Source organism: Caretta caretta, chromosome 7 (genome assembly GCF_965140235.1).
Source record: "Caretta caretta isolate rCarCar2 chromosome 7, rCarCar1.hap1, whole genome shotgun sequence".
Taxonomy (NCBI): domain Eukaryota; kingdom Metazoa; phylum Chordata; order Testudines; family Cheloniidae; genus Caretta; species Caretta caretta.
In genome coordinates this window covers 43,395,069-43,407,477 of record NC_134212.1, presented here as the reverse complement: position 1 = coordinate 43,407,477, position 12,409 = coordinate 43,395,069, and the positions used below count along the sequence as shown (strand labels likewise).

The window sequence follows — 12,409 nt, the reverse complement described above, 5'->3', positions numbered from 1 at the left end:
CCCACGCCCCCCCACAGGTTCAGCTATTTCGTAGGGTCCTTCCCACTGGGCCAATAGCTTACTTTCTGCCACGGATACTAGTGCCACTACTCGGTTGCCAGGTTGAAACTGCCGAACTTTGGCTTGACAGTTGTAGTAAGCTCGCTGGGCCTCTTGGGCCTTTTCTAGGTGCTCCCTCACTATGGGAGTGACCCAGGCTATCCGGTCCCTCATTTGTAGCACATGCTCTATTTCGTTCTTCCCCTCACTGGGTTCCTCCTCCCGAGTTTCCTTGGGTATGTCCAACATGCCTCAGGGGTGGCGTCCATACAATAGCTCAAAGCGGGAGAATCCCGTGGAAGCTTGGGGAACCTCATGGATGGCGAACATGAGGTATGGTAGTAGGTTGTCCCAATCTTTCCCATCCTTGCTTACCACCTTTTTTTATCAAGGCCTTGAGGGTCCGGTTAAATCTTTCCACCAGACCATCGGTTTGTGGGTGGTAAACCGAGGTCCGCAGGGTCTGGACATGGAGCAGGAAACACAGGTCCTTCATTGGCTTGGACATGAACAGTGTTCCTTGGTCCCGTGAGGATTTATTTTGGTAGCCCTACCCAGGTGAAGATTTCCACAAGTACTTTGGCACTGCTCTTGGAGGCTGTGTTTCATAGGGGGACAGCTTCTGGATACCTGGGTGCACAGTCTAGGATGACAAGCACATACTGGTGGCCTCGGGTCATCTTCTCTAGCAGCCCCACTAGATCCATGGCGATCCGCTCAAATGGAACTTCAATGATCGACAGGGGTACCAAAGGGGCTCTTAGATGTGGAGGAGGGCTGCACAATTGACATTCGGGACAGGAGGTGTAGTACTGCCGGACATCCTCATGTCTCCTCGGCCAGAAGAACCTGAGCAAGATTCGCACCTGGGTTTTCTCCACCCCCAGGTGTCCTCCAAAAAGGTGACTGCGGGGAAGGTTTAATATTGCCCTCTGGTGTTTTCAGGGTACTAGGAGCTGGTGTACCTTTTGTCCTGCATGCGCACGACCCTGTACAGGAGGTCCTTCTTGATTATGAAGTATGAGTTTTTACTGCTACGGGTACCCCATCTATCTTGGCCATCTCCTTCCTGGCACTCTCATACCTTGAGTCCTCCACTGGTCCCGTCCAAAAGTTGCCCTCCTGGGACTTATGAGCTGGAACTCTGAGGGATCTTCTTCTACCCTCTAGCCAGCTCTGTGGGGTTGGGGTTGGAACCAGTTTCTGAACCTGCCTGTGTCTTGGGGTCCTTCCTTTTAGTAGCCCAAGTCTGCTCGTCTATACAGGCGGCCCTTTGTCCTTGTAGCAGGATTCGGGTACCCAAGGCCTTGGAAGCCCTTCTTTCCCTTTTTGTGTTCCGGCCTCCCCCGTGGGCGGGGAATAGTTCCTGGGATACTTCCATGAACACTGGGGGAGAACATTCTGCTGTGGAGGCCTCCGTCAGTTTGGGGAGCTCCTCTTTCTCCCACCACTCCCAAGTTTCCAAACCTGGGAAAAATCTCTTCTGATGAGCACAGGATAGGAGAGCTGTGGGACCACCCCTGCTTTCACCTTGTGACATTTCCCTGAACTTCTAGCTTTACTGGTATGATGGGGTAGTAGCTAACAGTCCCATGGACACGTTACCCCTGTATGTTTAGCTTGCGTTAACTTGCTGAGCTTTACTAGTTTACCTGAGATCAGGGTGATAGTGCTCCCGAATCTATGAGCACCACCGTTTCTACCCCATCCACTTTTACTGGCCTTGTATATTTGTGGGGGGTGACTGCGACCCCCACAAGGTTGAGGAGGGAGCATGGGCCACTCCAGTCCACGAGATTACACTGCATGTGCTCTTCGAGGTTGGGGCACTGGGCTGCCATGCCTAACACAGCTCTCCACACCCGTAACACCTATAATTGCTTCTCCTATCCCATGGATTAGGAGGTTTAGGCTCGGGGTTTCCCCCACCCAATCCATTCCCATCCTCCTGGAGTCCCATCTGGTCTTCAGCCTCTCTCTTCTTCCACCTAAGGGTCCCTGGTCACCTGAACCCCTGGGGTTGGCGTTAGTCGCTTGTCTCATATGGGGCCTTCCCTAGGTAGATGGGTCAATTCCCTGGCCATCAATTGTCTCTCTACCAGCACGACTGTTTCATCGTAGGTGGACGGGTTGTGCTTGCCTACCCACGTACAAAGGTCTTGCGGTAGTCTCCGCATAAATTCGTCTATGACCAACGTCTCCAAAACTTTCTCTGAGCTGCATGCCTTAGGCTGTAGCCACTTCCGAGCAAGGTGCATTAGATCTAACAGCTGAGACCTTGGTGGCTTGCTCTCCTGGTACTTCCAATCATGGAACTTCTGGGCCCGTACGGCTGCCATCACGCCTGATCAGGCCAGGAACTCTGTGTGTGGACACTGAGGGGAACCCGCGCCCACCTTCTTCTCCGGGTTCCAGCCCAGGGACCCTAATTGGCAGCAGAAACAGGTAGTTTTCCTATACTACCAGAGCTATAGCCCTTCCCTGGGCTACTTCCCCAAACAGCCCCTCCTAGCACTCTCCTTGGTACCTGACCACGCTTGTTCTCCCGGGTCTTTTACTGTACACCTTCTTTCTCCCAGTCTTCCCACTACACACCTTCCTACTCCCAGCTCCTAGCAGCCGGCCTCTCTGAAGGGGCTTCCTTTTAAACTAGTCCCAGATGGTTCTAAACGGGCTTCAGGTGATCTGATTACCCTGTTTCCTTTAATTGCTTCTAATCCGTTCTTAATTGATTCCAGGTGTCTTATGGAGTCTGCCTGAATTAATTGCTTCTAGCACCTTCCTGACTGCTCTGCAGTAGCCTCTGCCTTGGTCACTCAGGAAACAGAAAACTATTCATCCAGTGTGTTTTCCTTCTATCAGACTCCTGAACCCAACCAGTCTGGGTCTGTCACAGGATGCTAGTCAAGTGTTAGACTTGACTATTACACACCCGTTTGTGTAATAATGTTTAACTGACCATCTTTAAAAGCAAGTGCAGTATCACTGCAAGACTCTACTCTTCAATTCATTTAGTTGCAAGAATAGAAATATTTACCATATTCACCAAAGCGAAGGGATTCCCATTGCTGCCATTCCACAATGCTGCTGACTGCGCGCACACCAGCGTAGATTAGCAGCATCCCTAAGGTGGCATCCAGCAAGAAGTTTATAAGGTACCTGGAAGGGGGGAGAAAGTACAGAAGAGAAAACCATGAGCATGTTTTTTTTCCCCTGGAGTTAGCGGGCATCATATTACTGCAACTGACAAAGGGTAAATTTGCTTGCCTCTCTAAAAGGCCAGCATCACTATGAGATTTTAAAAACTTGAACAGTTATGTATTTGCTCCCATTTCTTATCCGAGATTTTAAACAGTTTTATAACTACCCCACTACTAGTATTTGTCCTTCAAGTTAAATGTTAAATGAAGCTCCATGTATTTCTGTGTACAAACTCCAATTTGCATTTTATGTCCTCAAGTTAAAACCAACTTCATCTTCCCACTCTCATTTCTCTATTTGGAAAGACTTCATTTAAGTGGAGCCAGAGAACAACATCTTATTTTAAAAACATCTTGTTTCTTATATAGCTTGGAAAACAGCTCAAAATGAAAAAAAAAAAAAAGCCAAACTCATTCCAGTCATGGAAAATACGGACTTGCTGCATGTGGATGTTAAAGGAAGGCACAGCTCTTACATACGTGAGATGCTGCAGCCATCAGTTTTTCTACTGAAAAGTAATGCTTGTAGACCCAGCTATGAACAGCCCGGTGCTGAATACAAAACATGTATGGTGTAATAACTATAGAATACAAATGTAAAGTAATTCCACCAAACATTAGACTGGACTGATTTATTTCCACCAAGTCAATTACTGTATATAACCATTCTGAATATGTTAATTGTACGTATCTTCAGAAAGACTGTCTAAATCCCGTTTTCTTTTTAATATATATAACTATTTCAATCGTTATATAGTTGCTACTCTACTGTTAAGTTGTTTTAAAAGAAACTTTTGGCTGTATGGTATACACCAAAAGCTAAAGGGATTATTATGGAATTTAAGTGAATCATGAGTTATATCTTCACCAGAATGTCACATTGACTTACAAGATGTTCTGGTATCTCATTTGCTAATCACTCTTGGTTGAACAAGGTAACAGCTCAGGTGCTACCAGTGACATGACATTAAACTGTTCTTTTAAAGGCCACATTGGGTCGAAAATTTTTAACATGAATACTTGAAGCCAGTCAGGGGTCTTGATGGTAACTCTTTGTACTGCTACCTGGGATTTGTGCTTCCATGTGGATGGTGTGCCCAAGTAGAAAGGGTGACAACATTGTGTGTTTTACTTGCACATCTGCAGGAGGAAAACTGGTGTCTCAGAGGAAGCTATTGGCACTCTTTAGTGCAGGGGTGGGCAAACTACGGCCCGTGGGCCGGATCTGGCCCGTCAGGGCTCTGGATCTGGCCCACGGGATTGCCCCCCATGGTGCTGCAGGCCCCGCGCTGCTCTCAGAAGCAGCTGGCACCACGTCCCTGCGGCCTGGGGGATGGGAGGGGAGGGAGAAGAGGCAGAGGGCTCCATGCATTGCCCTTGCCTCCAGGCACCGCCCCCCCCCCTCACAGCTCCCATTGGCCGGGAACGGGGAACCATGGCCAATGGGAGCTTCAGGGGAGGTACCTAGAGGTGCAGCAAGGGCAGCACGCAGAGCCCTGTGCCCGCGCCCCCCCCGGGGCTGCGCAGGGACATGGTGCTGGCCGCTTCCCAGAGCGGTGTGATGTGGGGCCAGGGCAGGAGGGCAGGCAGGCAGCCTGCCCTGGTGCACACCTCCGCCACCCTGGAGCCACTTTAGGTAAGCGGCGCTGGGCCGGAGCCTGAACCCCTCCTGCACCCTGCCCCCCAACTCCCTGCTCTGAGCCCCCTGCCTGCATCTCACACATCCCCTGCCCCTTAGCCCCCTGCCCTGAGGCCCCCGCCATACCCCGCACCCCGACCCCCTGCCCTGCTCCCATCCACACATCTCCTGCACCCCTTCCCTGAGCCCCCTCCTGCCCTCCACACCCCAACCTCCTTCTCTGAGCCCCTTCATGCACCCACATCCCTCCTCTGCCTCAATCCCTTACCCTGAGCTTGTTCCTGCACACCGCACCTCCTCCCACACCCTGCACTCCCTCCTGCACCCCAACCCCCTGCCCCAGCCCTGCATACAACTTCCCCACCCAGATGTGGCCCTCGGCCCAAAAAGTTTGCCCACCCCTGCTCTAGTGATTGGAAGAAAAGGGCTGTGGTGGTGAAATGGGTACTATTAGAAAGAGGAGATAGGGTGTAAAGGGTTAAAATGGTAGTCTCCCAAACTGAACAGTTCTGAGCCTCAACACCAGTTTTGGGATTCAGAAGAGGCTCAGCAAGAATATAAAAAGAAAGCAAAACTTCTGTTAACATGCCATTTTGCACCCAGGTCTTACACACACAGCTTTTTGTGCAGAATTAGTATTTCCATAATCATTTTTTTAAAATGTTAACACAACAACTCTGCTTCAAAATTATGATTAAGAGGACCATATAATCAATTTTTAAGTGTTTAGCAGAGGAACCAACAAGCAACACAAGTATCGCTAACACAAACCATTTTATTCCAAAGACCACAAGAGGTCACTGCAGTCCAAAGACTGGGAAAATATCTAGTAGGCTATATTATAGTGCAGTTGCTTGCTCCTTTCTAATTAAGTGTTTAAATTACAATCCTCCTTATCTTAAGGTATTTAAAATCTGCCCGTAAAGTTTGTTCAGGGATTTTAACTTGCAGCTCCCTGAATTCTGAGTACTAGTTTCTTGATGCCTTTTTGTACTCCCAGAAGTTAAAAATGACTCAGTTTAGGTGAAAAGAAAAGGAGTACTTGTGGCACCTTAGAGACTAACAAATTTATTTGAGCTTAAGCTTTCATGAGCTACAGCTCACTTCATCGGATTCCACTGAATGCATCCGACGAAGTGAGCTGTAGCTCACGAAAGCTTTTGCTCAAATAAACTGGTTAGTCTCTAAGGTGCCACAAGTACTCCTTTTCTTTTTGTGAATACAGACTAACATGGCTGCTACTCTGAAACCTGTATATACGTATGAGTAGGGTCCGACAATGTAAATCAACAATCCCTGTCTATGCTGTATTCTGATCATTCAGAGGTCAAAAGAAGATCCTATCATATACATGAATTGTAAACATGGGATATCTCAATAATCATCTTTCTTTAAAATGTACTGTGAATGGTGGAGGAACAAGCCATTGGCCTTACGTTAATTCGTATAACTAAGTTATATCTGAAACCTGTCAGTTTAGGTGGACAGCCTAATGTGACAAGATTCTGGCTCTGCCTCTTGCATTCCCACAAGATTAGGAGCTACAATTACACTGAAGTTTTTCATAATACCAGTCTATTTATAAGACTTTTTAAAGCTAAAACCTTGTGTAATTATTAGATAAAAATACAATGGCCTTCCAATAATAATTTCTTGATTTGCTATGTAGAGCCACCATTTCAAATCAACCGAGAACAGCCCACTGAACATGAGCTCAGAAGTTTCTAAGTAAGCAGTGTCCTTTGGTGCAGTGTGTGGAGCCAACCCTCTAGCTGGGACTCAAGAGTGTAAAATGCCGGTCCAAAATTATATGCTGTTAAAAGTGGCTTTACAGCACCCATTACCAGAAGAGTAAGCTGTTGGGCAGGAGCGCATTTCAAGAAAGACCCCAAACTCTCCTCCATTTCCTTCTGTAGCTGCTGGTAAAGACTCAGGAGCTCAAAATTGTCTCAAAGACATAAATCTTCAGAATTAACATAATGGAATTTATATGCATAGTCACAATGCTCAGAGCATGAGATTGCAAAATTAATGTTTTCTGAATTAGCCTCCTACATGCTGAGCAACATTTTTCAGCATTAACAGTGAAAGTAATACTGCATTTTAGAAAACAGACAGGAAAGCCATTATAAAATATCCTCAGACACCACTCTGACTTAATATTCATGCCTGACTGGATTAATGTAAGATTTTTGGAGTGTTTATGCATGATACTTATTGGAACCATAGTAGATTTTCTTAGCTCTCTAGGATCCCCTACTTCCTTGACCGCCTCCTCCCTCCCCCGACAACAGCCTTGTGTTACAACCTTTCCTTCTGTTAGGATGTGGTTTTTAACAATTAAAGTTAAGATTTTTTCAGTTATTTTTAGTAAAAGTCACGGACAGGTCGTGGACAATAAACAAGAATTCATAGAAGCCCACAACCTCTGTCTGAGTTTTACTAAAAAATACGAGGGGATGGGGGGAAAAAGGACTGATGATCCCAGCCCACGGCACAGCTGCAGGGGCTGAAGCCGAAGAAGTCACAGAGGTTTGTTAAAGTCACCGAATCTGTGACCTCCATGACTAAATCATATCCTTATTAATAATACATTAATTTGGCAAGAGAGGAGGGGTGTGTGTGTGTGTGGGGTGATGTTTCCTTGGAGATACAAGGTGCTTTTCTCCCCACAATACAAGGCGTCAGGACACTCAATTGCCTCTCAATGATTCCCAGTTCACACTGACAAGGAAGCGATACCAGAATTCTGATCCTCCATTAGTTATTCTTAAAATGTGAACTTTCAAAAACCCCTCATATAGTTCCTCAGATTCTTTTTCCAACCATCAACCCCCAATTAAATTGTCAATGAATCTCAGAAAAGATATTTCCCTAAAGAGTAGTTTACTCAAATTCACAGCACTCACAGTGAACAAGGGTCCTCTTCAGTTAGGTCTGATAAATACACATTTGCAAAGTGTATGAACAACATCCCTATGGCTTGTTTGGACGTATCTAAAAACCTGTATAAAATAAAAAGGATTGGATTTTGAAAAGTACTTACATTAAACAATCAAAATATAGTAGAACCTTGCTAATTCATACTAATTAGTCAGAGCCCAGTACTAATTATGGACTTTTTCAAATTACCAAGTCATAACACATTCATTTCTGACAAAGTGCAGTTTTAAATTTGTACTTTGTAATGTACCTGTTCTGAATAATATGAAACTTCACTATCACCTCCTTCTGTTATAATTTAAGCAGTGGGGAGAGGCTGCTAGTATTTTGTGTAGATTACAGAATAGCATTACAGTAACAGTAAAGAGATTAATAGAATTTTATAAACAAATATAGCACAGTCTTGCTAGAAATATTTTTTTATTTTTTATTTATGCATTTATAGCAGGTTTGTGGCAGAGCGAGGAATACAATTCAGATCATCTGGCCATTAGTTCTGCACTTTAACAGCTAGATAATGCTCCCTTCATCTAAAGTCTAGTTTATTAAAAAGCTGATGTTGATATTTTAGCCTGGAAGTAAATGGCTATACTGAATGTCAATTAATTTACAATATCTTCCATTGTTGTATGCAGTGTTGTTGTAGCCATGTTGATCCCAGGATATTAGAGAGCCAAGATGGGTGAGGTAATATTTTTTTTATTGAACCAACTTCTGATGGCGAGAGTGCCAACCTTTCGAGTTTACACAGAGCTCTTCCTCCTGAAAAGGTAACTTGAAGAACAAGGAACTTCTTTTGCTCACCATTTCATTCAGCAGCAGTTCTTATTCCCTATTTTTTTAAAATAAAATATAGTCCAACAGAAGCTTTGCAATGAAGACAGTGTTTGTTTCTATATAGTACTTGTACAGGACGTGTGTGTTGCTGTTACTTTCTCCTCCTCCTCTAGCAAGGAGTCAGCAGCACAGGTAGGAGCAGAAAATAAAAACATGCTCAACTGCCTTCTAACACCTGCACCTTCCTCCCACCCCACCACCTCCAAATAAATCAAACAGACTGGCCATTAATAGCGAGAGAAGGTGGGTGAAGTAATATCTTTTATTGGACCAACTTCTTTTGGTGATAGACAAGCTTTCAAGCTTACACAGAGCTCTTCTTCCTCGAAAGCTTGTCTCGTCCACCAACAGAAGCTGGCTCAATAAAAGATATTACCTCATCCACCTTGTCTCAATTAAACTACAATGCAAGTTATACATCAAATATTAGTGCCAAGTAGCAAACTAATTGAGAAAAAAGATCCCGTCACTATGGAAAGTTTTAAAAATACGACTCTTTTACACTAGATACAGACTATGTCAGTGAGTCCAGATCAAGAACATTCTCTCTTCTTCTGCACAAAATTAGAGGGGTCAGTACACATTTTATTCACATCACGAAGTATGGGAAACATGTATCAAAACAGTGCATCTGGATGAGCTCTGTTCTCTCCTTTTGTTACTTAATATTTTTCTCCTTTTCTTTCATTGTCTATTGTTTCCTTTGCTGGCTTTTTGCATTAATTCAAAAAAATTTCTCCTTTTTAAAGACCAACACAGTGTTCTTGCCCTGTATTCTTGTCCCCTTCCTGGTTTTCTTGTCCCTTAGCTCTATTCTCTCATCTTCAGCACCAGATGCAGAGAGTTGAATGTAGGAACTGAGAAAACAGCAAGTTATCTACCTCATCAGCACCAACAAGTACCACACATATCAGCTGGGAAGTTTAGGAACTAGATGTTGTGTTTTAAAAATAGAAAACTACTTGCTGAGGGGCACCGACTAGGAATTTCAGCTCTAGATTAATTTCTAGTATGTGGGAAGCAAAGAGTTTTAGATTTTCAATTACTTTAAAGTTTAGGATTGGTCACTGGAAACAATATTTTAAAGTGCTGAAGCTCATTGCAATTCCTAATTTCTAGAACAATAGCACCTGATTCACATCAGCCTCAGCTGATACCAAACATTAAGGGAGATCAAGTTTACTTCATTATGAGATAGAAACATCAGAGGATCCAATGAACACAAGGTTAATCAGGCCTCAAAGCCATAGTCTTCAGCCAGGAAGGCATAAACAGACTTCCACTTTTTTGACGCTTCCATCTTTTGTATGATCTTGGCTAGCAGCAGAACAGGTGGGAAGTCACATAGGAAAGACATTGCCAAGCTTTGTGAGAGGTCACTCACCATCTCATATGGTGCACAAAGAGGCCACAGGGGACTACTGCTGTTTCCAGATGCCAAGTGGTCACCAGGTCAAACTGATTTACAATGGTGACCTTGCATCTGGAAACTGAAATGAAGTGCCCTGTGGCCTATGCGCCTTCCTACCTTTTCCATTGTTCCTGAGAGAGGAGAGAGTATATAATAGAACCTTGATCTCCACAGCCAATGTGATAATGCAGAGGGGATTGCAGGAATTACTGGACAGGTCTTGTGTTCATTGATGCATGTCTGTGCATGAGATCAGCATTCCCAGTACGCTCCAACAAAACTGCATTTTCTTCCATGACACCACTTTTCCTTTATGGCCATCTTCATCTTCTATTAATATTCTGTTGAAAAGAGACCTTGTACCTGACCGCATTCACCCTAAGGCCAGGCCTATGACCGACTTCTCTGACATTGTATGTTTGTTTTTATCATGAATCCAAAGTACTCCAAGAACAATATCATAGTGTGCTGATTTTTCAGGTCTCTCTGTACAAAGCCCTGATCAGTAAAACTGTCCAGGCAGAAATAAAATAGAATTTTCTTCTTCCTTAAAGCTGGTATTAATACTACATTGATCCTGGAAGAGACCTGGAAGCACTAGCCAGAAGAAGTGGTAATGATCAAAGTTAAACAAAACAGCGACATCCATATGCAAAAAGAAAGCTGCCTGTGGGGTAATGATTGAAGCTGAAAAACGGTGACATCCATATGCAGAAAGGAAGAGTTGCCTCTGGGATGTAAAAATGGGAATTTCTTTCTACAGTGTCTGGCAGAAGCCAGGATTGTAAGTCTACTTTTCTGATTACTCTGAATAGCCTCAACTTCCCATAAAGTTTCCCATTGTAGCAATAAGAGCTGGGGACTGATTTGCATGAGCATCTGATCTCAGTGATGAAGGCCCCATATACCTACATGAAAGATGTGTCCTGCTCTCTTTTTCAGCAAGACACCCTTATGTCATAGGATTTCTAGTTGAGGGCTCATACTTGCAATACTGCGCACCCATGTTAGTACTACTTGTGAAAGCATGTGAGGGCACTTAGTGTGTTTAATGGAAGGGCCTGTACAGTAAGGAGGCCATAGTTCAGGCAAAAAATCTTCCCCCTTTAGAAACAGTGACTCCCTGACAATATGGGAGAATAGTCACTTGCCTGCAAGCCAGTTTTTCCCAATCTTGCCTGCCTCCTTTCTTGCTTGCGGAATGGAGGCAGAGGCAACCCTGCCTGGGCTGTGGAGACTGTGCCTGTGGGTACATTTACACTGCAATGAATATATGATATTGCAACTTGTACAGGCCCACCCAAGATTGATGTATCTAGATCAAAGCTAAGGCACAGCAGAACAGGCTAGCCACTTGGATATGTACCCAGTCCTTGTACTTAGGAGGCTAGCCCCGCTGCTGCTCCAGCTTCCATGGCTACACTCCCATCGTTGTTCAAGCTAACTTTAATCTAGCTAGATTAAAGCTAGCTCAGGTATGCTTACACAAGATGCAGTCACACCTCCCAGCTGCAAAGCAGACATACCGTGCATCTCTCTTGGCCTCTCCAATCCAGCCTAGCTTCTTTTGTGCCCAGACTGGGTTGTGGGGGAACTGTATTCTTCCCACAGAGCTGGCCAACCTCCTCAACGAGACACTTGATTGGAGGGAGAGAGATGAAGCAGGAGGCCAAGATCTTTCCTTTTGCCAATGGTTTTCCCTTGGCCTAACTTATCTCCTGATGCCTGCAAAGACAACAGCTGTTGCAAATGCCTCCCAAGAAGAAGCAGCACTAAGAGGACAGTCTTTCCAAAGGCAAATGCAACCCCAAGACACTGCTGGAAATGAGATGGACAAGTTATTGAGTCAAAATATTATACAGAAATTTTAAATAGAAAGTTGACATTTCTCTTAGAAAAGCCCTGCAGCAGAATATCGGGCTGAGCCACATGTCACTGTGGAGGCAGACAAAACTGAAGGGAGCTTCAGTGGATACGACATTCCCCTGCTGCCAGTGAATGACAGATCTAGTTCTGTCCTCAAGCCGTAAGCAGGCTGAAGGAGCATACTAATGTATCTGGTGACCTTTGCACAATGAAGACTGATAAATAAGAAGGGGAAATTATATATAAGGAACGCACTACATTCATTTTCAGAAGGGAAGTCATGATCCTTTGGATGTAGGTTCCACCAGGTATATCTTACTTACTGAAGTCAAACTATTCCCATGCTGGCTGATGGAGAGGACCAGACTGGCTTCTTTCAATCATAACTCATCTGAAGTTTGCTTTAAGTCAGTATTTCATAGGCAACCAAATAATGAGTTAAAACTCTACAAAACAGTTCTCTAGGATCATATG

At 44.6% G+C, this 12,409-nt stretch overlaps 1 protein-coding gene across 1 annotated transcript in view; it reads right to left on the bottom strand.

The window, feature by feature from the left end:
• The window catches only part of LOC125639873 (musculoskeletal embryonic nuclear protein 1), a 125,950-nt gene that overhangs the window by 38,667 nt on the left and 74,874 nt on the right, over nucleotides 1–12,409 (bottom strand). Inside the window, exons 3-4 of the mRNA XM_048857646.2 lie at nucleotides 7,788–7,883; nucleotides 3,077–3,198 (exon numbers count right to left, since the gene is read on the bottom strand). Of these exons, the coding sequence (XP_048713603.1) occupies nucleotides 3,077–3,198; nucleotides 7,788–7,883 (218 nt within the window). The remainder of the gene's footprint in view (nucleotides 1–3,076; nucleotides 3,199–7,787; nucleotides 7,884–12,409) is intronic.